Source organism: Acipenser ruthenus, chromosome 9 (genome assembly GCF_902713425.1).
Source record: "Acipenser ruthenus chromosome 9, fAciRut3.2 maternal haplotype, whole genome shotgun sequence".
Classification (NCBI taxonomy): Eukaryota; Metazoa; Chordata; class Actinopteri; order Acipenseriformes; family Acipenseridae; genus Acipenser; species Acipenser ruthenus.
Window position 1 is genome coordinate 31,854,328 of NC_081197.1, and position 25,416 is coordinate 31,879,743.

Genomic DNA, 25,416 nt, shown 5'->3' on the forward strand with positions numbered 1-25,416 from the left:
AAATTCCGTTTTTCAAAATGACCAATTTGTTTTTTTTCCTTTTTTCAAAATGACCAATTCAGTTTTTTCAGTTTTTACCAATTTATTACGAATTAACAGCGTAATTTGAACATAAATATTAAATAAATATAGGAGGCTGTGTGGTCCAGTGGTTAAAGAAAAGGGCTTGTAACCCCCACCTCAGCCACTGACTCATTGTGTGACCCTGAGCAAGTCACTTAACCTCCTTGTGCTCCGTCTTTCGGGTGAGACGTAATTGTAAGTGACTCTGCAGCTGATGCATAGTTCACACACCCTAGTCTCTGTAAGTCACCTTGGATAAAGGCGTTTGCTAAATAAACAAATAACATAAATAACATTTTTACATAAAAAATCTATTGAACTCATTTTTTTTGTATTTAAGTCCCTGAGATACTGTAGTTTTCAGGAAAAATCTTTCTTAAAGCAGTCCACTATGTACTGTAGGTCAGTCATCAAATAAAGGTGTTTTGCTGACATTACAATATACAGATTAGTCAAAAACAAGAGGCATTATTACAAAAATATACAATATTCATAAAATTACAAATTAAATACAATGTTCAGGACACTTTTATCTCTCCCATCTGTAGTTTCATCTGCAACAACGCAGACTGGTTTATGCTGTACTTGCTGTAAAACTCTTGGCATGTGTTTTCATATACCCTGAACAGATAGAGTTGCTTTAGTTAGAGCAGGGCTCTTCAACTAGTTTTTTAAATTTAAGGGGGCCAGATTGGAAAAAAGTTAGGAGTAGGTGGCACAGAGTATTTTACTCTGCACATTTTTAAGCAGTAATAAATATTACATAACTTAATGTTCATATATTGATCAAGACTTACACATTTTACCATATGAATAGTACTTTTAATAATAGAACAGTGTGAGAATTTAACAGAGTATCAATGTTTTTTTTTTTTCATGTACTTTTTACTTTTCTGTCTATACAACTCCAAAATTATTCCATAGAACAGAACTCACAAAACAGCTAGTTGCTTTTTTAAAAACTCGACTAACACAGCACACCGGCAGCGCCGCAGCAAACAGACAGTCCATCAGCGTAACTCCCAGAAAACCACCTGTTTTCTCATTATCCAATGATTCAAATAAACATACACAAATGTTTTATACAAGCATCATTGCTGGGCTTCTGGGTAGTGTAGTTTTCAAAGCAATCCATTACTTTTTATAGACAATAACAGCGGTAAAAGACTGCACACTTTTTTTTTTTTTTTAAACGTGCAGTTGCAAAGCAGAATTCCATTCCCAAAATGCCAATTCCGTTCCCAGTGCCTAATTCCGTGATTCCGCCCGTGGAAAATCAGTAGCCCTAGATTTGGTTTGTGAGGATTTCATTGTACTAAAGATCATAAGACTCTATTCTGGTCATCTTCTAAACTGAGAAATCAGTATTTTAACAAAGACTTTGAAGGCTCACGCTTTGACTCTCTTTCTCTGTAACCAATCACTGCTGAAGTGATGGGTACATTTAGGCCTAGTATATTAGTTGCTTTGGGCAGAGAGTGTTCCATTTGAAATACACACTTTTCCTTTCTTTGAGACACAGAACATCTGGAACACCAGAAGCTTTTGTGTTTCCATGCATGTATTCTGTTTTTCATCATGTTAAGGAGGTTTTTCATTTACTGCTGTATCTCCTTTTGGCATGTGGTGCTGTAGCCGTGTCAATAAAGGCTGTTAAACAAATTCATTTAGTGTCCTGTGTTGTGAATTGATGAAGGGTCAACAGTTGGTTTAATGCATGTGCTACACCCCAGATGTTTGAAAGATATGTATGGATTTATTGATCCTCTAGTTACGTCTATTTATAGTTTGTTCTTAAAAGGTTAATTGGGTTACAATGAGTTCCTTGAATTAACACATGCACACAACTGTAGCAAAATTGTCATTGATTGTACTAAAGTGAAAAATAGCACTTTTTAGTCGTCCATTTGATAGAAAACGTGCAATCTGTAGCACAGCAGAAAGGAATATTGACTCAGAATTGTCAGTGTAGTGTCAGCACTTGGTTAAAGTAACAGATTTGACTAAGAAGGAATTTTTTTACATTTCCTCAGTCTGATTCTAATCAAGGCTCGATTTTTAAGGCTTGTCCGTTTGCCTGGGACAAGTAAGTGCTTCCAACGTATGTGCTGGCACACACCAATACAGTAAGTGCTTCATAAATATATTTTAACAACATTGTGTATATTAAAAGCTGATGCTCCCTGTATTGGTGTGTGCCAGCATCTATGCAGTGGTAGTAGGTAAAAATCATGAAGATTCTGGGAACCAGCGAATGCCACTTCTGCAATGCACATATTGTAGCAACATACCTCTTGTGTTTTACCAATCAAATTGCAGTTTGTCAGCTGAGTACAGTACTATTATGGGATGTAGATGCATATTCCACAGGCGACTGTACATCTAAGCGGGAGTTTTATTTAATTGTTGTGGGATGAATTGTAATAGTTCAGCATGTTTTAAATTTATTTGGCTTTCCTGAAATTCAAGTTGTTGAAACTAGGGATTATCATTGGATAGGAATTGGAATCAGAGTCTGATAATAAAATACCATAGTCTGTAATTGCCGTGTCACTGTCATTATCTTATTATTATTATTATTATTATTATTATTATTATTATTCATGCTTGAAAGCTCTGTCTCAAATCTGTGATGTTATACTTCAGTTCAACATGCTCTTTATCCGAGTTTTCATCTCCAATCCATGCTCTATAAATTGCCATCCCATGCAGCAATTTGTGATACAGTAATAGCCTATCTACTGTAGTAGTACACTAGTTTTTCATGGTTAACGCTGTATTTCATGTTTGAAATGTTAAACAGAAATGCAATATGAGTAGAGCCCGTGAAATTATTTTTTTAAATTTTTTTTTAATAATTTTTCATTTTATTTTTCACAAATTTTGTTTTATTACAGATAGCTACACATTAATAAAACAACTCAAATAGATGTATATCAGTTCTAGTATACATTACATTTTAACAACGTACATATCATTTATTAAACTTTATTTTCGTTGTGTGTGTTTTTTTTTTTTTTTTTTTTTTTTTTAATTTTGAGAAACAGACCTCGCACAGAAATAATTTAGTTACCATAATTTCTAATTAGCGGCAGAAGCAGTAACGTACAGTCCTCCACTCTTTTGATTAACCGCCTGTTTACAGTAAATACTGCCCATGCCCTCTATAAAAATACAAAAAGATTAAAAAATATATATATATATTTGCACTGCCCTACTATTGTGGGGCTGTCATAATAATTGCACATACAGCAATCTACCCATTAGAGACTTCAAAGTCTTTGTTAAAATACTGGTTTCTCAGTTAAGAAGATGACCAGCGGTTTGTGTCAGGCAACCACTGAAGCTGCTGTCACTCTGGGATCTGAGGCCCACGGGAAACTCGAGATCCGCCCTCCTGTTAAAGCTGCCAAATGCATACAAAACGGCGTCACAAACAAAAACGTACAGGGAGCGTAGCGCAGTATCAGAACTCTTTATTATACAGTAAGTTCATAAATACAAACTATTATTTTCTTTACACATTTATCAATAACCTTATTAATGACGTTTTGTTCCGCAAGGGAAACGCGGCGGGTATTAAATTATATAAATATAGGGTCAGTCCATGACAGATCAATCACCCTCGAAACCGAAGGTTCATGGATTTTGGTATAAATATGTATTAATAAGTGAGCTACCCAAAGTTATGGTATTTTACTGGGACTTTCACTTGTATGTATGTGTTATTGTTGACTTGGTTTCTCATTTTAGTTTGGTCAGCGAGGCAAGTTAAGGAATGTCCATTTGTTTTTAATAAACAAATGTTTCAAATTTATTATTTCTTGTCCATTTCATTTAAGAATTAGTAATTGTTAAATCAAACGTAATATAAGGATGGCAACCTGAAACTAAATATCATAAAAATTATTTGTTTTAATATTTTGTTTCAGGGGGAGTTAATAAACTACCATGTATTATTATTCTTTACTTCAATTTAATACTGTATGTTTTACAGATTTGAAAGTGCTGTTGAAAAAAGTCATTGAAGTTGTATTGTAGTTTAATTAGAAGCAAAACAAAACATTTAATCAGGAACCTTTTTGTGACTTTTTCCCCCCTAGGAATGATGTTATTACAATAATCGATAACCGTAATCATCATCAGAATTATTTTCAGATATTGAATCGACCTGTAAAAGTGATCGCTCATCACTCGTTTCTCAGTATTTAAACACTAAGCAAAGCAGATTCATTCATTTAAATCCATTCAAAACCAAAACAGCATTTGCTCTTGTGCAAAGTTTGCACCACTTGAAATAAAACACAGAGGAACATGAACCTTGTTTATTATCACGATTTTTTAAAAACCACTCACCATGCACCATAGGTTCTTTGAGAAATTACCTCTCTGAATGTCATCTCACAAACCCGCTTATTGTCGTGTTTTGTGCTGCCTGTCAAATGCTGCATGGCCGGTCTTTACTAAGTGAATTAATTTTTAACGCAACTAACAACCAATAATCATCTCGGCTGATAAACTGACATTTTGTGCAGCCTGTCAAATGCTGCGTGGGTGGTCTTACAAAACACCAAAGTCACGAAATGATTTATTTAACATAGTCGAATGCACACAAAAAAACCCACAAAGTGCAACGCTTAATTGATAGCTCTCATCAGTCGACAGTTCTGCCTTTTTTAGATAATCACAGAAATGTTTTGTATCATTAACTGTTCCAGTTAATGATACAAAACGTATTTGTCCTGTAGTAAACTATATGCATTTGTTTAAATGTAAAGAATGACTAAATATACAGTATTATTACCCTGCGCTTTAATTCACCGTTAGTTTTCTTTCTTTTTTTTCTTGCACTCGTAATGTGCTATCATAGGCAAACGTGAAACCCGCTTTATATTGCGAATTATGCCTGCACGGCAATCATGATATACAGCGGTTCATCTGTATAAGCAAACAAGCCATATTTTCTCCAAAAGGAATAAACAGCTAATGCTTAACGATGGTATCTTTCAACTCCCGTTCCAGCCGACAGTTGCAAAATCTGCACATCATTATTTTGTCACCATCCGCTGCATACATCCCCTCATGCTCAAATTCTTTGCAGCATTGTTTAATTGTTATGCATGGTTTAGGCATTTTAGAAACATGTGAATTCCCAAACGACTCGCTCCAAATTATACATCCCCGCAAGTGCTAGTCAGAGCTTCCGTTTCCCTTCAGACCGTGTCTATGATAACGGCTGAGCCTTGACTACGATTGCAAATATTTATTTAAAGTACAGTGGCTCTCAAAAGTATTCACCCCCCTTGGACTTTTCCACATTTTATTGTGTTACAACATGGAATCAAAATGGATTTAATTAAGAGTTTTTGCCACTGATCAACACAAAAAAGTCCATAATGTCAAAGTGAAAAATAAAATCTACAATTTGTTCTAAATTAATTACAAATACAAAACAGAAAATAATTGATTGCATAAGTATTCACCCCCTTTGCTATGACACACCTAAATAAGCTCTGGTGCAACCAGTTGTCTTTAGAAGTCACATAATTAGTTGAATGGAGTCTTTCTGTGTGCAATTAATGTGTTTCACATGATTTCAGGTTAAATACACCTGTCTCTGGGAGGTCCCACAGTTGGTTAGTACATTTCCTAAGAAAAACTACATCATGAAGACAAAGGAACGTTCAAAGCAAATCTGGAATAAGGTTCTTCAAAAGCACCAATCAGGGGTAGGATATAAGAACATTTCCAAGGCATTGAATATCCCCCGGAGCACAGTAAAGTCCATTATTAAGAAATGGAAAGAATATGGCACAACTGTGAATCTGTCTAGAAAAGGCCGTCCTCAAAAACAGTATCTGGGCGAGAAGGGCACTAGTCAGGGAGGCCACCAAGAGGCCTATGGCAACTCTAAAGGAGTTACAGTCTTCCACGGCTGAGCTGGGAGACACTGTGCATATGGCAACAATAGCCCAGGTGCTTCACAAAACTGGCCTTTATGGGAGAGTGGCAAAAAGAAAGCCATTGTTGAAAAAAACTCACATCAAATCTCGGCTAGAGTTTGCCAGAAGGCATGTGGGAGATTCTGAGACCAAGTGGAAGAAGATTCTATGGTCTGATGAGACCAAAATAGAGCTTTTTGGCCTCAACGCTAAGCGCTATGTTTGGCGCAAGCCTAACATCGCACATCATCCTGAGAACACCATCCCTACCGTGAAGCATGGTGGTGGCAGCATCATGCTATGGGGATGCTTCTCTGCGTCAGGACCTGGAAAGCTCGTGAAGATAGAGGGCAAAATGGATGCAGCAAAGTACAGAGAAATCCTGGAGGAAAACCTGCTGAAGTCTGCAAGAGACCTGGGATTTGGGAGAAGATTCATCTTCCAGCAGGACAATGACCCCAAACATACAGCCAAAGCCACACTGGAGTGGCTTAAAAACAAAAAGGTCAATGTCCTGGAGTGGCCCAGTCAAAGCCCGGACCTCAATCCAATTGAGAATAGGTCCCCATCCAACTTGACGGAGCTTGAGCAATTTTGCAAAGAAGAATGGGCAAAAATTGCCCAGATGTGCAAAGCTGGTAGAGACTTATCCAAATAGACTCATGGCTGTAATTGCTGCCAAAGGTGCCTCTACCAAATATTGACTCAAGGGGGTGAATACTTATGCAATCAATTATTTTCTGTTTTGTATTTGTAATTAATTTAGAACAATTTGTAGATTTTATTTTTCACTTTGAAATTATGGACTTTTTTGTTGTTGATCAGTGGCAAAAACTCCTAATTGCGGAAACCATTGCTCACTAAGAAGAACATGAATGCTCGTCTCAAGTTTGCCAAAAAGCACCTGGATGATCCTCAAGAGTTCTGGAACAATGTTCTATGGACAGATGAGTCAAAAGTGGAACTTTTTGGCCCGCATGGGCCCCGTTATATCTGGCGAAAACTAAACACTGCATTCCACAGTAAGAAGTTTTGGAATGGCCTAGTCAAAGTCCAGACTTAAACCCCATTGAGATGTTGTGGCAGGACCTGAAACGAGCAGATCATGCTCGAAAACCCACAAATGTCACTGAGTTAAAGCAGTTCTGCATGGAGGAGTGGGCCAAAATTCCTCCACGGCGCTGTGAGAGACTAATCAATAACTACAGGAAGCGTTTGGTTGCAGTTATTGCTGCTAAAAGTGGCGTACCAAGTTATTGAGTCTAAGGGGGGCGATTACTTTTTCACACGGTGGCATTGGGTGTTGCATAACTTTCTTTAATAAATAAATGAAATATGTATCACATTTTTGTGTTATTTGTTCAGTCAGGGTCCCTTTTATCTAATATTAGGTTTTGGTTGAAGATCTGATAATATTCAGTGTCAAAAATATGCAAAAATGCAGAAAATCAGACGGGGAAAATACTTTTTCATGGTACTGTACATATTTTTTTTTATTTTTTTCTTTATTTTTTAAATTTTATTATTATTATTTTTGGTTTACGGACAACGATCTGCCTTGAATCAGGAAATATTCCTTAAAATCTAGCACTGCAATCAAAAAATAGGCTAAAGCTTGGTTATTTCATTCCAGTCTTTGTTTTCAGCATGAACAACTGAGACGCTTATTTAGATAGATAAATAACTCGGGTAATAAGAGGTGTGTTTTTGCAATTTGTATGGACACAGATGCAAGAAAAATAATATATATATATAAAGATTATGGAAGAGCCCTAGGGCAATGGGGGGGGGGGAGTTTTAAAGACGTAATTTCTAGTTTTTATTTTTCTTCCCATGGCCCTAGGGCTTACATAAAAAATAATGTGTAATTTTAGTAACAGAATCCAAGAATAGGTTACTGTGTTTAGCTGACCTCCCAACATCTGTACTGACAGGTGAACTCCTAGTTTGTATAGTCTGATAGGGTAGTGTTAGTTTTATAAACATGGTATATGTAGGTATATGTAAGGGGGAAAAGCAGGCTATTCATAGTTAAGATAGTGGAGTGATTCTTCTGAGAAAAGGTAAACACAGAATGACTGCAAAAGGGGCCCCATTCTGCATTCATTACAACTCAATTATGCTGTTCTGTTTTCTGTGTCGGTAACGTGCTGCTAAATGTGTTATTTGGAAACCCTGGGGCTAATGCATCATGCTTTATTTTGTTATCCATGTAAATGCACTTGGAATTAAGTTTCCGGTTTTAAAAAATGTTTTGGTTTTTTTTCCCCGATTTTAACATTAATGAAAAAGCAAATTGTACTGCTGTATGGTCACAAACAGTTTTGTTTTCTAATAAACTGTTATTTTCACCTCAATGTTTTTAATCCTGTTAAGGCGCAGATAATGTAGAAGCTAAAATAAGTAGCTCAAGTTAAAATGTTTTTAAATTAGAATTCAAGACTAAAGCCCAGTACACACTCAGCAATATTGTATCTTGTTGATCATTTGTGGAAGGTATATTGTATTTCTTCTTAGTTTCCAGCTACAAATGTGTGCCGTGCCCTTTTGTACAGCAGCAATAGAAAAGTACTTTGTTACTAAGACTGCTTCAGCGCTATGCATGAAAGACAGGGAAATACCTTAAAAATTAGTATTCACAGGGCTGTCATTAGAAGCACTAGAGTCAGCTTGTCAGTCAGTATATTATAGCCAGTTTAAGAGCTGTAGATCTGAGGGATCTGAGCTACCATTGGGCAGATGACTCTGGGAGGGCCTTGCTGGAGGGGAGGGCTGGAAATCTCTCAGCCAGAGTTCAGCAGACACTCGCTCTTCTTTTCCTGCACTGTCGTTGAAAGAAAATCCTTGTCTAGGCATGGGCCTTTAGCACACCGCACGGAGCAAGGAATGACAACAATTCACATGGTAATTATCTTTACATAGTACTGATGCTATTGGGAGGGGTTCGATCATTATACCAGATGTTTCTGCAGTCGAGGGAAGACAGAGGCTGAAAAGAGCTTGTGGACTTACCCGAATGGGGTGGGAGAACCGTCTCTCTCTTTTTTGACTTGTTTAGAAAGTGTTTGCTGCAGTGTGCTGCATACCACGTGAAAAATGCTTCTGGTGGTGGAAACCTGGAAACGGGGTTCCCTCACCAAGCAGCTGCTGTACTGTAGCTACTGCTCTGCATCCATTTGCTCTATTTATTCTTACCCACTATACTGTACTGTGTGAAATTAGTGTACTGTATGCTGGTAAACAGACATTGATTTCCTCACATTGGGAAAGGTGCTGACTTATTTGATAATGGGCTTGATGTACTTTTTTCTTTTTTGCTTTAGAGATACAGGATTTATAAACTACTGTAAGAGACACAGTTTAACATGTTTATGTGGTTGGAGATGGGTTTTGGGGGTGGTCATGAATTTGTTATTTAGGGTATCATGCGTTCTGCTAATAGGAAGGCTTTGTGCATTTTTAATAAGCAGTCCACAGTGCTTTATAAATCATTACACAGGACGAAATTGGATTTTTAGAATAGACCTTTTATTGCTTGTACAGTAACGGCCGGATAATGAGCAGGACATTGTGGACTTTGTTGCTGGGAATGCAATGGCAGGAAAAGGCCTTGATTTATGTCAGAGTTAGCAAACACATAGAAAGGAAAAGGGTGTATTTGATATGGAACACTGTCTCTACCCTTCCTGTTTAAAAACTGTGGAGAGAAGCCAAAACGCATGCCTAAGTAAGGCCTTGTGAGCTGCTGTTGCCACCCTAAATTGATTTGAGAGCACTTTGACAGAAGCATGCAAAGACAATTAGCCCTGTTGTTTTAGGACCAGACAGCATATTTAAGTAACCAGTCTATTCTGTAATTGTTTCTGTTTAAAAATGATTGGCGAGGGATTTTTGTGTTGGAGAGACTTAACGGGTCAAAAAGCAGCTGAATCACTGGCCAGTATTTTAAAAGGTTTGCGTGACTGTGCAAAATTTTTTACAAAGAAAGGGATCTGTATACATTTAAATAATGATTATGTTGTTTAAAATTTTTGAGCAATTGAGTTGACTTAATTCTGTCAGAACTGAGCATTTGATGAAGTTCAATTTTAAATATGTTTTAACTTCAAAATGGATACGGTTTGTTTTACATGTGGATTTAATTGAGTCCATAAGGAAGCTCGGTCAAGAAACTCTAGTACTTTGGAAAGTTATTAAATGTCTGAAGAAAACCAAGAGAAATCTACAAAATAAATGATTACCATACATTTTATGATTTGCAAAAATGTATCTTATTCTTTAATAGTTTTTTGGGGGGAAAGAAACCGATATAGAGCATATCTAAAGCTTAAGTCTGTTCACACATTTTTATTAAAGGCGCAGACCTATATTATTCAGGACAGATACAGTAATTAAGACTATTAGAAAATAAACTGCAGGATTCTGCTGACTAGGTAAAAAGCAGGTTGCATTGCACCATGTCATTAACCTGTTTAACAAACCCAGGTTTTGTAAAATTGTTTTGTGGCAATATATTTGGCAGAAGCAGTACTAAGTAGATACAGTAAATTCATATTTTGTTAAATGTACTTCTCTGTTAATATTTTATATATTATGGTACTCGGATTAGATAAATAACTTTTTTTTATTCCAAGTTGATTGAAAGAAAAAAATGAAAACTATTTTTTATTTGAGTTTTTTCAACATTACAATGTGGAATCAATTAGGGATGCATTATAGTATATGTACATTTGTAAAACAATAGTATCACTTTCTGTTAATATTAAACACTTCGTGTGTGTGTGTATATATATATATATATATATATATATATATATATATATATATATATATATACAGCTCTGGAAATAATTAAGAGACCAGTGCAAAATTATCAGTTTCTCTGGTTTTACTATTTATAGGTATGTGTTTGGGTAAAATGAACATTTTTGTTTTATTCTATAAACTACTGACAACATTTCTCCCAAATTCCAAATAAAAATATTGTCATTTAGAGCATTTATTTGCAGAAAATGACAACTGGTCAAAATAACAAAAAAGATGCAGTGTTGTCAGACCTCGAATAATGCAAAGAAAATAAGTTCATATTCATTTTTAAACAACACATTACATTGATGTTGGGTGACTTTATGCCACTCCTGGCGCAAAAATTCAAGCAGCTCCTCCAGGTCCTCCATCCACACCTTGATTGACCTGGCTGTGTGGCATGGAGCATTGTCCTGCTGGAAAAACCAATCCTCAGAGTTGGGGAACATTGTCAGAGCAGAAGGAAGCAAGTTTTCTTCCAGGACAACTTTGTACTTGGCTTGATTCATGCCAAAGCTGCCCGATTCCAGCCTTGCTGAAGCACCCCCAGATCATCACCGATTCTCCACCACATTTCACAGTGGGTGCGAGACACTGTGGCTTGTAGGCCTCTCCAGGTCTCCGTCTAACCATTAGATGACCAGGTGTTGGGCAAAGCTGAAAATTGGACTCATCTGGGGGTGCTTCAGCAAGGCTGGAATCGGGCAGATTTGTCTTTGTGAAGGACGCATGAATCAAGCCAAGTACAAGGTTGTCCTGGAAGAAAACTTGCTTCCTTCTGCTCTGACAATGTTCCCCAACTCTGAGGATTGGTTTTTCCAGCAGGACAATGCTCCATGCCACACAGCCAGGTCAATCAAGGTGTGGATGGAGGACCACCAGATCAAGACCCTGTCATGGCCAGCCCAATCTCCAGACCTGAACCCCATTGAAAACCTCTGGAATGTGATCAAGAGGAAGATGGATGGTCACAAGCCATCAAACAAAGCCGAGCTGCTTGAATTTTTGCGCCAGGAGTGGCATAAAGTCACCCAACATCAATGTGAAAGACTGGTGGAGAGCTTGCCAAGACGCATGAAAGCTGTGCTTGAAAATCAGGGTTATTCCACCAAATATTGATTTCTGAACTCTTCCTAAGTTAAAACATTAGTATTGTGTTGTTTAAAAATGAATATGAACTTATTTTCTTTGCATTATTCGAGGTCTGACAACACTGCATCTTTTTTGTTATTTTGACCAGTTGTCATTTTCTGCAAATAAATGCTCTAAATGACAATATTTTTATTTGGAATTTGGGAGAAATGTTGTCAGTAGTTTATAGAATAAAACAAAAATGTTCATTTTACCCAAACACATACCTATAAATAGTAAAACCAGAGAAACTGATAATTTTGCAGTGTTCTCTTAATTTTTTCCAGAGCTGTATATAAAATACTGTACATTAGGGATACAAATCGGTTACAGTATAATCGGTGCAGTTTTCAGTAAAACTAAAATGAAAGTTTAAAAGGGAACAAGACAAACCATTATTACACACATGACAAATCTGCATTACAGTGTTCTTGTATCGCTCATACTAATGTAAAATATACATTATTTAAATCAACATGGACAGCAGTGTGGAGTAATGGTTAGGGCTCTGGACTCTTGACAGGAGGGTCGTGGGTTCAATCCCCGATGGGGGACGACACTACTGCTGTACCCTTGAGTAAGGTACTTTACCTAAATTGCTCCAGTAAAAACCCAACTGTATAAATGGGTAATTGTATGTAAAGAATAATGTGAAATAATGTATAATGTGATATCTTGTAACAGTTGTAAGTCACCCTGGATAAGGGCGTCTGCTAAGAAATAAATAATAATAATAACATGTCTGCTTCAAAGCGTCCAAGATCAGAGCTTTGGCAGCATTTCAAAATAGCTTCTGATGAAACAAATTTAAAAGGAGGGGTGGAAGGAAACAATTAAAAACTTTACCTAGATTTATGTCAGTGAAAAACTAAACTAGTACCCTGGCCCGCTGATTGATTCATCACGTGTGTGTTTAGCACTTTTACGTGAGTTATGTAAAGCTCCTCGGTTAAAACAACATTTGTTCTGCTGGACGGTAGTTTTTATGAAAGGGCTCCTCTATTTTAATATAAGGCAGCTTTAGCACAAACCCAGAAGAGTTCTATAATAAGATCACCGACCTACTGTTAATAGGCTGGTAACATACAGTATCTAAGGGATCGGTATATCAGATTAGCTTGGAAGGAAAGTGCCTCGGTGCTCATTTAATAAGCTTGATATTTGTAGGTCACACTTAATGGCGTTTCTGAACCAATGGCCCCTTCCTGTTCTTATGAATAGTGGGGTAAGATAATCAGGATAGTAACAAAAAGCGTCATAGTGAACATGATCCTAAAGAGTCAAAGGAAAGTTATTTACTGTATCTTTTATATTGTTCCCTGTGTTGTGTTTGTGTGTGTCAGAGTGAGAGAGTATATCGTAGTTTCCACCACTATGAAGAGGGATGTCTCTGAATGATGCCCAAGTCAGAAAGCTGAACAGACATTTGGACAGCAAAATACAATAAGGTTCTATTAGATCATTGAACAGCTGTTAAAAAAGAAGAAAATATTAGCCTGCTAATAAAAACTGTTTTATAGTGAACTAAAATGTTATGAACTGAACTGTCCATCGCATGAGATGGACAGTCTCATGCGATGGACATCATAAGAGGCTCAAACAGATTCAAGGTAGTCAGATACTTTACTTTATCCTTATTAGGTCAGGCTGTTGTTTAAAAGTGGGCAGGCTAGCCTTACCATGCATTCAGATTAGTGTGTTTATTAAATGAGTCATCTGTCTGCATAACATACAGTAATTACTACAGTATTGTATATCATTTGGCTCCTAAGCACGGTCTATCAGAGCACCATTCTAAATGTAGCAAGGGGTCTGCTGTACATGGACTTAAGAGTGTCCCACCCAACTCAATACCTAAAACCTCTCTGTGAGTTCAGATAATCTTCATTCATGACAGGATTTAGCCATCCCTTCAAAATGAAAATTCTTTGTTTTCAACCATGGTGTGCCTTACCTACAGTACTCCAGTGCAGTGTGAATGTCAGGCACTACTGTAGGTGTGTGTCCTTGACATTTTCAGTGAAGGTGCTAAACCTCAGCTTGCTTTTAAACAAAATAATTGAATCTTTGGTGAATACAATCCCATCTTTCTCCAGACGTGCACTATCACTGTAGCTCCATAATAAAGAGCATAACTTTCTACTTCCATTCATCTAACCAATTATGGCAGTATAGATTTTTTAATATGTTCATATAGGCTTTTATGTTCTGTATAGTATTTTTGACTGCTTATTACAACTTACGGTATTACAGTGTATATTACAGTAAATACAGCAGGTACCTTTTTGTTATCGTTTTTTTTCATCTCTCATTCACGGCTGTTTTAGTTTAAATGAAAATAAGCTGTCTGTCTTCCATAATGATAGGCTTTGAGTATTTGATGTTTAAAACCTGCATTAACATCCTTGAAGAAATAATTCGAATGCACCCTGTCTTTTTTTTTTATCTTCCAGTTGAAGTAAGAAATTTTCAGCAGTTCAACAGAAGTACTTAAATTCGGCAGATAATTCCAAACTATGGTACAGAAGCTCATCTATTGGTAACTAAATGTGTTTAATAAACCACTTCTGAAAAAGAATGTTTAACTTGCTGCCACCTTTATGATCATAGTGACTGTGTCATTTCAATATCCAGTACTGTATCGGGACCATTTGTATACAGCTTTCCATAATGTGAAAGGCTTGCCTTGATAAATGGCTAATCGTGTATGTTGGATTAAAAACTAAAGGCAAGGAAAATTATCTGAAGTAGTCAGTTAACAGAAGTGCAATAAATATCTCTCTTGGCTCACATGCTGTATATTGGTATTCTCCTCGTGGCATGCATATTCCTGTGACTGGGATATAAAGGCACACACATACAGTATGATTTTAAGCAATATATTAAACTTGAATTTATGTAGTTATCTACTTTTAGTATGGGCATTCCTTAGTAAAACCTATTTGGGACATTTGAGTATCATGGTGACCTATATATGCAGGAGTTGTGGCCTTTCAATTGTTACTTCATCAAGGCTACTGTGTAACTGCTTGCCTTGCATTTTAAATGAAGTCTTGTTACTGGTTATTTTGCATACTGTGAAGATACAGTAGGCCTACATGTCATTACAGGAAATATATAGTGCCGTTTGCCCAGAGCACACCCACCCCATTCATCTTTTTGTATTATTCTTACAGTATTGAACGGCAGTCCTTGCAATTTACAGTTGCAGAAAAAGGGTAAATTACTTTGTCAGTTTTATTCTCCTCCTTTCTTTCATTTGGCCGACATTACTTTTTGTCACGTTTGCAAGCCAAAATAGCCTTTCGATTGCATCTCCATCTACTGACGCACATCTCACATGCCCCAAATTCACGTTCTGCTGCACGGTTTCCAATTTCTTCAGCAAGACTTTTCTTTTAAAAGCTGCATCATAAAATGTGTGTGAAGTTCGCCACACAGCCATGTTGATATAGCTGTACTGTATGAGGAGTGATTGCTGTAGTGGGCATCACTGTAGCTCATTCGAGCGCGCCAGAATATTTGGTAAGCGCAAATGTGAACTGATCCCCTAACTGAAAAACCCAGAACCCAAGTCTCTCCCCCCCCCCCAAATTTGAATTTACGTTTCGACCAAAGAATTGCGACTTAAATTTGAGTAAATACGGTATTGAGTTTAATTGCAAAAAGCCATTTAACATGATTCAGAGCTATCTGTTTGAATTTTTAAACAGTGTCATTCTCAAATTTCTCAGTGTAACAAGAGTGTTTACTCTAAAACAAAGCCACACCTTAGTGTTTGAGATGGAATGCTTGTGTTGTGTATCAAAGTTAAGCTCTCCCATTGAAGTGTGTAGCAGTGGTTTTACTGTAGCAGCACTTAATGATGATAGTTTAATCTGGGTGGAATATTGTTTTACTATAGACAAATATTAGTCCATTTTTTTATAATGTGGTCGGGTTTGAGTGATTTAAAAAAAAAAAATGAAAAGAAAAAATAGCCAACAAATATCTTTGACAGAACAAGAATCTGTAAGCCTGGGATCTAACAGTTTCTGTCTCATTTCTTGCAGTAAGACTGCAATACATTTACATGCAAATTGACAAGTCAGCAAAAATGCACTCCTTCCATTATTTTACACATTTCTTTCTTTATATTGCAATGATTGCATTGTATGGACTGTTCAGAATCCTTTGGAGGAGGGAATTACATACACAGACTAGAGCCTTATCCATAATTATTATTATTATTATTATTATTATTATTATTATTTATTTCTTAGCAGACGCCCTTATCCAGGACGACTTACAATTGTTACAAGATATCACATTATACATTATATCACATTATACAGATATCACATTATTTTACATACAATTACCCATTTATACAGTTGGGTTTTTACTGGAGCAATCTAGGTAAAGTACCTTGCTCAAGGGTACAACAGCAGTGTCCCCCACTGGGGATTGAACCCACAACCCTCCGGTCAAGAGTCCAGAGCCCTAACCACTACTCCACACTGCTGCAATGATTACAAACTACTGTGCCCTCCTAGTATTGAAATGCCTCGATTCCCAATACTCTGCCAGTACTTGGCCTTTTATTGGCACATCCCTCAGTGTTTGCTCCAGGACTTACAGACTGAGGGTCAATGTGGCCCCCACTCTAAATTTTAGGAGGACATTTTCTTCGGTGAGGGGGTCAATATGTTTGATAATTCAGAACCAACCACCATTTCTTATTTTTGTTTGTTTTTAAATATGCCAGCAGAGTTTACTAACCTTTTGTTTCTGAAGAACAAAAACTAAAACTGTAAAGTAGAGGTGTGCTGAGCGATTATTTAAATAATCGACACGAATACGATTAATAATTTCGATTCATCGATTAATCTGTTAATTTCGATTAATTTTTTTTTTTTCATTTAATAATGCAGAAAAGGCACCCCCACTATAGTAGATGATATTCTGTAACATTATCTCCAGTAGGGCCTACTGGTTTAGTTGTCTTACTCTGTTGATGGTCTCTTTCTAAAATAGCAAGTCTCACTCGGACAACAACACATAACTTTTTTTTTTTTTTTTACAGTTTTATTAATCAGAAAATGCTTTCTCACATAAATAACTACAGTACAAAATTTGCTCCTGAATTTTTGGAAAGCAATTGTAAAACTTAATAATTCTTGTCACGTCAACCTACTTGGAATTTTTGCTGTTTGCTGAACAAGTGGAGCAAAATTACGTCTACTGAGTAGAGGACATTCATTGTACCAGATCACATTAGAACAGGGGTTTTCAATCTTTTTAAGCTGCATACCCCTTTCCAAAAAAGTAGTCCACCGCATACCCCCATCTGAGATACAGTCATAATGAAATTAAAACAGAAAAAAAGGTTTGTACAATAACATGATACAACAAATCACACAAGCCTTGGAGTGTGTGATGGATAAAATTATAAAAGTTACAGTATTATAATGGAATATATATTATATTTAATTTTGGATAAAAATAGTCCTTCAAACAGGTTTCTAGTTGTTGGAAACATTAACATAATTTTATTGTAACTACTAATTAATTAAAATCAACAAAGCCTCCGTGCTAAACCCTCTCACTCAGAAATGACATAGGACTATTCCATGATAGCAAATGGCAATCATGTATTTTTATTGATAATAAAATTACAGAAAAGGCAGCAAAGCAAAGTTCACTATCCACGGCTCTCTACAGCTGACCTCATTACGAAAACATTTTGGAATTTTTTAATTCTTGGTGACTAAAACATACAGTAATGTTACTAATTAAAAAACAATAATAAAACGCTTACCTAGTATCAGTGTGATGGATGTCCCTGCTTGTTACCACACAAATCACTGATGATGGCAGGGAAATTGGAGTGAGGTTCAGTCGCAAGACATTTTTGGCGTTTTTAATCTCTGACGGTATTTCGTCTTGATCGCCCTTTGCTAGTAAATGTACTAGTATTGAGCCAACAATCCATATTTGTTCACTGGATTGAAAACTAAAAACTCTCACACCAGACATAACGGCTTGTCAAATTAGACCGCATGGCAATACTTCGGTTTCTGATTGGCCATACATTATGTATTTTGAAATGAACCAATAGTACTTAAGTTACAATAAACTTTAATCGGGTCATTGAAAAATATATACAGTGCCTTGCAAAAGTATTCAGACCCCTGACCAATTCTCTCATATTACTGAATTACAAATGGTACATTGAAATTTCATTCTGTTTGATATTTTATTTTAAAACACTGAAACTCAAAATCAATCATTGTAAGGTGACATTGGTTTTATGTTGGGAAATATTTTTAAGAAAAATAAAAAACTGAAATATCTTGCTTTCATAATTATTCAACCCCTGTGCTGTGGAAGCTCCCAGTTTACACCGATGAAAGAAATTGCCCTAACGAGGACACAATTACCTTACCATTGGCCTCCACCTGTGAACCATTAAAGTTGCTGTCACATTTTCTGGATAAAAACCCCACTGTTGAAGGATCACTGGTCAGGCTGTGAATCTGAAGGAAAATGAAGACCAAAGAGCATTCTGCAGAAGTTTAGAGATAAAGTAATACAAATGCATAGATTAGGGAAAGGGTACAAAATAATATCCAAATGTTTGGATATCCCAGTGAGCACAGTTGGATGAATAAACAGGAAGTGGAAGCTGCATCACACCACCCAGGCACTGCCAATAAAAGGCTGTCCCTCAAAACTCAGCGCTCAAACAAGAAGGAGACTTGTGAGAGAAGCCACAGAGAGGCCAACAATCACTTTGAAGGAGCTACAGAGTTCAGTGGCTGGGAGTGGAATAATGGTGCACCAGTCAACCATATCAAGAGCTCTGCATAACACTGGCCTGTATGGGAGGGTGGCAAGAAAGAAGCCGTTACTCAAAAAGTACCATCTGAAAGCACGTCTGGAGTTTGCCAGAAAGCATGAGAGTGACCCAGCTGCGATGTGGGAAAAGGTTTTGTGGTCAGATGAGACCAAAATAGAGCTTTTTAGCCAAAACTCAAAGCGCTATGTGTGGCGCAAACCTAACACTGCCCATGCCTCAAGACACACCATCCCTACAGTGAAGTATGGTGGTGGCAGCATCATGCTGTGGGGATGCTTCTCATCAGCAGGGACTGGGCATCTTGTTAAAATTGAAGGAAGAATGGATGGAGCAAAATACAGGGAAATACTGCAAGAGAACCTGCTTCAGTCCACTAAAAAACTGAAGCTTGGGAGGAAATTCACCTTTCAGCAGGACAATGATCCCAAGCACAAGGCCAAAGCAACATTGGAGTCCTGATCTCAATCCCATTGAGAATCTGTGTCACTATTTGAAAATTGCGGTCCACAAGCGTCATCCAACCAACCTGAACAACCTGGAGCAAATCTGCCAAGAAGAATGGGCCAAAATCACTCCAACACTGTGTGCAAAGCTGGTACATACTTACCCCAAAAGACTTAAAGCTGTTATTGCAGCGAAAGGTGGTGCTACCAAATATTAATGTGTGGGGGTTGAATACTTATGCAAGCAAGATATTTCAGTTTTTTATTTTTCTTAAAAATATTTCCCAACATAAAACCAATGTCACCTTACAATAATTGATTTTGAGTTTCAGAGTTTTAAAATAAAATATCAAACAGAACGAAATTTCAATGTACCATTTGTAATTCAGTAATATGAGAGAATTGGTCAGGGGTCTGAATACTTTTGCAAGTATTAACATTTCAAGCATTAACATTTCACATATTTTATAACGTTACCGTAGTCTGCTTTTTTTTTTTAAATTGATGCAGTTTTCATTTCACAAATCTACTGCACTTCGTCTACAAACTGTATTGCAGTACGCACAAGTTCAAATTTCTCCCATTCACTTGCAAATAGATAAATTAACAGCGGGTGAATTTCACAGTATTTTTAAGCACAAATATAATAGCCTACATTTCAACAGTCACTGCCGAAGCTGATTACTTATTCTTCCAGAAGTAATGGTCGGGTGTAACAGGGATACAAGGTTATATTTGCGCCGGGCCATGTTGTTAACAAGCCTGATGTTGTCATCCAGGCTTTACTGTGAAACTGACTGTGACCAGGGAGGGTGCAAGCGCATTCTACTGGACTGGAGAATAATGGCACAGGAGTTTAATTATGAAAACGCGAGTGTAAACAAACAAGTAAAAACGATTAGCATGTCGTCAGACATGTCATGTTAATACAAAATGCATTAATTTACTGCGTATTGGTATTGTGTCTCGTCTGGGAAGGGGGACATACGGGCGCGTTAAGAGAAATTCAGCGGGACATTTTTTATTTCAGGGGGGCATTGGCGCAATGGCGCGGCCTAGCGCGAACACTGATCCCTCAATAATATAGTAATGCATAGTAAATAAAAGAAAAGAAAAAAGAAAAACAGATTGTCTTGCAGCAGTTCTTTAATTAATTAATTTATGTATTATGTTTCAATTTATTCTATTTTGACACAGTAAAACTAATATTCCAAAAGTGCAAGCATGGGTTTTCATAGCTCTTACTTTTATCTTTGCAGTTCATTTTCAAACAGGTTTCAGGTCTTTGGAACAATGCAAGTTTTCAAAGTATATTTCAAACCCTTTCCGTTTTTCTTTAGAACTGAAGAAGTCATTTCCACGCATGGAAAAGCATAGATAAGCTTATGTGTGTTGGAGAGTATTTTCATTCTCGTGCAAGCCAAGGTCCAGGGCAGACAATATGCATGCTGTTGATGTTTGACCAGTGCAAACATCACATAAATGCTATGCTAGTTCACCAAATTATTATGCAGATTTTGCATAATCTGGTACAGAAAGTAATCTTAAAAAGTCATGAGATTAATATGAATACAATACATTTGTAACACGGTTGCATGAATATTATGGTTGCAAATGGTGCCAAAATAGTGTTTTTTAAATTAATATAACTCTTATAAACTTGTTTTTAATTTAAAAAAATGCTGTCAAAGTATAGCAGCACAAGTCTTATAGCAACAGAAGGAAAAATGAAAGTGCCAAAGCATTGTGATAAAGGGCATTGAAAACATGTGAATGGTAAGCAGATGAATAGTCAGGCCTTCTGTAGAAGCCACATTTTTATCTTGCCCTTAAAGCTAATTTAGTGTTAACAACACTGTGCCTAAACTTGCTGGTACAGAGATGGTGTGTATGCCTAGAGCACTGAGTTTGTATATAGATAGATAAATAGACTGTGTTTAGTTTGTATTATTTAAAGTAAAATGTATATATTGCACAACTGTCAATGCTAGCATTATTCTTACCTATCTGTTCTCAGTTTAAAAGTATGAGGGTCAAACCATGAAGGAAATGTTTAATAGCAGAACGTGTTGGACTAACATGTCCTGTGTCTGCTCTCCCCACCCCCATCAGACTTTTTCCTTCTCTCAGCTCAGTGTCTGTAGGCAGACAATACTCCACAGATGTTCCAGGAGCAGTTCCTAAATTACAGAGTTTTTGCAAAGGCAAGCCAAAGGTCATTCTTTTGGTACCTGCTAACAATAAAAAGAGTATTTGTTAGTGTGTCACTTTAAGCCTGCTGAATTGAAATGGATATGTTCTGAATAAATAAAATGGAGAAGCAAGGATAATTCCCCCATTATTTCAAAATTTGAACTATTCTATAATTGTGTATTTCATTTGCACTGGTCATGTCAGGTTTAGGCATTTTGGGACCAGCAAGCATAATAATCTTGTCTGGCACATGCAGCTGTTTGAGTCGTTGGACGGTACTTGGACGGCTGCCCAGAAAACTGCTGCAATAAGTGTTTCAATTGGATATTCCTCCCGTCATGCATAACTTCGCTAGGGAGGCTTACTCTTGTTTTATTCTGCAATGGCTTACTGCATTATGCTGCCTCATTGTACAGGGCAAGTACCATACTATGCTTTCTATTTTCTAGACCTGAGTGTTGCACACTTGTGTACAATGTAACAAAGTAATGATCAGCAGCAGTGAAGTGTCGTTTTTAACCCCTGGCTGCGCATATACAAAAAAATGCACATGCAGCACCTCTCAACCTGCTGACATGCAAATGAGAGGCACTAGGATTTAATATGGGGAACAAACAACCGAACTGAGGGAGACCGCATAATTAACCAAGAAGGAATGTTAAAATGGTGTCCGTATGGTCTTTTTACAGTAGCATACAGTAAATGTATTTTCATTATTTGGTTGTTGTAACCGTGATTCAGACGAGATTAACAATACAGTTAGTTAGTTAGTCTGTGTGTAACTGCAGTACGTTTCAAATTTATGTCAGGCATTCCTTTGGGAACAGTTGAGATATTGTAAAAAAATAAATAAATAAAATAAATCACTAGTAAAAGAATTGTTTGTTTTTTTTGCACAGGGAGTGTATGGAAAAAGATACTGAAATGAATTTGGCAGTCTTGCGTCATATCTTTTTTATGATACAACAGTTTTGTGATATAATTGTAAAAGTCATAACCTTTTCTCATAGCACTTTGTTGCAGGTTATAGGTAACTGCAGAAGTATAATTTGGCAGAAAATGATTTTGAGTGCCTATTAATTTGTTTCCATTATGTAGGTTAATCCTTTTCTTTGGTAGTTTAATACAAAATGCTTTATCGTATAGTGGGTGCTAAATATTTTGACAGTATAAACAAACTCATGGTATAGTTATTAATACATTGTTCTTTTTTTCTTTTTCCTCAAACAGATCAATGACAAAACAAAGTGCCTTTTCAAATGACGTTCCTACTTAAAGCTGCTTCTTCAGTCTGTGTCTCTTTTAAAGCTTCATTTTCCTTATTCGACAGCGCCCTCGTCTGAGCTGTGCCAGAAGATACCTCAACTGTGACAACTTGCCCTCCATTTCATTTCAGTCTGACTCAAGCGTTTAAACAAAACGAAGTGGAAAGATTTACTGTGAGAGGAACGCTGCTAAAGCACAAAAAGCTGATGTGGTTTCAGAATTGAATCAATACCAGCAAGCATTCAGCACACAATTAATATCCTATCAAGGAGTGCCATTGCATTGAAATAACTTTATTTAGACACTGTGTCAGCAAAACATTCAAGAAACTCAGACATTCTATCACCCCAGAGCATGTACCTTTCTGCAGCCAGAAGCCTAACAAGTGGGAAAAACTGATTTGATGAGTCGGCTGTCCTGATAAATCGTCTTTTCCCAATGCTGCTGCAGTGTTGGTAGATCTGTCTACTGTCTTTTGCGATCTTATGAAATTCCAGAGCCAAAAGTTTTTATGAACACAGCTGCTGTTCTTGATGTTGTGATTTTAGTGAAGTTTTAATGTATGTTATTTATTTTTAAACAAATTTGGTTTCTTCTGTAAGTCTTCTGATTCACTTTAAAAGTTTGACATGGCTTTAAACATAACTTCGATGCGAGATACGAAATGGCTGACGCTGGAAGTGTGCCGGCAGTTTCAGAGAGGAACTTGTTCACGTACCGACGAGGAATGCAAATTTGCACACCCACCGAAAAGCTGCCAGGTTGAAAATGGAAGAGTTATTGCCTGCTTCGACTCACTTAAGGTAAGGAATGTCAGACCTATGTTTTATGTTAACCTCTTCCAGTAGAACTGTAACTGAAATATATGTTTCTCCTTGTGATAAAAAAACAAAGATGGAGATTGGCCTTGCTAAGGTTGTTGTGCAGTGTGATTTGTGTTCTGGAATCTGAAAGAAGAAAAAAAAAAAGAAAGAAATTAAAATAAAATATTGGCTTCTGTATACTACAGTATACACAGTTGTTTGTCCTATACAATATTTCTTTAGAAATGTGTAGAGTGACTTTCTTGTCTTGAGACTAGCTCATATTTACAGTATACTGTACAGTGCTACATTTCCCAGTACCATTTGTTTATTCTAACATAACACAGCCAGCTTACCTGTGTGTAATGGTGATTTTTTTTATATATATATATTTTTTTAAGACTTCAAAGTATTTATTATTATTATTTATTTCTTAGCAGACGCCCTTATCCAGGGCGACTTACAATTGTTACAAGATATCACATTATACATTATACAGATATCACATTATTATTTATTTATTTTTTTTGCATACAGTTACCCATTTATACAGTTGGGTTTTTACTGGAGCAATCTAGGTAAAGTACCTTGCTCAAGGGTACAGCAGCAGCGTCCCCCACCTGGGATTGAACCCACAACCCTCCAGTCAAGAGTCCCGAGCCCTAACCACTACTCCACACTGCTGCCCCTATTTCATATTGAAATACTCTCTGCTGCAGACATGTTATTGTGGCTATATCATGATGTCTTTCTTTCTTTTATTTATTTATTTATTTTTTAACCAGCACTTGCAATACAATATGCCATTCTTTTCATTTAAAGCTTAGCCTTGGCCATTTTTGCATAGAGACTGTGAACAGCACTGATAAATGTGTGAAAGCCTTGAACATTCTTAAAATAAATAAATAAATAAATAGGCTACCGTTTATATAGTGTACTTTTCAGAGTTTTATTTTATGAACTGAATCTCAAATAAATGCACAGTTGTAAGGGGGGGAGGCTGGTTGAGAAAAAAAAATCCACTGCTACATTAACTGCAACCACTGCATCTTTTTTGCTCACTGGAAATGTACTGGCAGCAGTTGCTTGATTTTGTTAAACACAAGGTCTGTTTTAATGATCTGAACTGAGGCAGATTTAACCCTTCGCTGATAGCTTGAGTTTGCATGGAGGGCTGAAAAGGATGCTAATGCACCCCACTTAGAATTTAAACAAAAAAAAAACCTAAAAACAAAACTAGGTAATAATATTATTTAAGCAATTCTTTTTTCCAATAAATGTTGTTTTAAAGTGCATTTTTTTATATTTTATTTGTTTAATGAAAGTGCTGTCAACAGTAAATGCCTTTAAGAGCCCACAAACACACATATAAACTACAAATATATATATATATATATATATATATATATATATATATATATATATATATAATTGTACTTGGAAATTCCACATTTAAAAAATCAAGCAAAGAAACTAAATAAACAACAAAAGAAAGTTGTGAACACATACCTGTGCTTCAATATAAATTCACATGGCGCATAAAAAAGCTGCTTCAGTCTTTGAATCATCAAAATAAAATAAAGTTCAGAGACCGTGTACATAACAACAAAAAAAAAAGAAATCCAATCTAAGTAGCACTGCCAGTAAGCAGGAGCTGTGATTGTGGTACTGTATTGGGAAAAATATATTTTCCAACTCTCGGAAGAGGAAAATAGTTGTAAATGCACCCCAAAACATTATCATGTAAAGAAGGATTACTCCCATTTACCCAGTCAGAAAAAGATGTGCTTCGTATCAAAATCAAGGTAATCGGTTAACATTTAATCATACTTCAGGATACCATGGGAGTTATGAAAGAAGCATGATTGTGGGTCTACGGTAGCTATTCACCTACTTGGTAGCACCCTTTCCTTCCTGGGTGGGTGTCT

At 36.6% G+C, this 25,416-nt stretch overlaps 1 protein-coding gene across 17 annotated transcripts in view; it reads left to right on the plus strand.

Moving 5' to 3' along the window:
* Positions 1-25,416, plus strand: part of LOC117405968 (muscleblind-like protein 2) — a 73,823-nt gene that overhangs the window by 5,265 nt on the left and 43,142 nt on the right. For all 17 annotated transcript variants that reach the window (XM_059029834.1, XM_059029835.1, XM_059029836.1 and 14 more), the window contains exon 2: positions 22,650-23,488. In XM_059029834.1, the coding sequence (XP_058885817.1) occupies positions 23,315-23,488 (174 nt within the window). In that variant the 5' untranslated portion in view covers positions 22,650-23,314. The remainder of the gene's footprint in view (positions 1-22,649; positions 23,489-25,416) is intronic.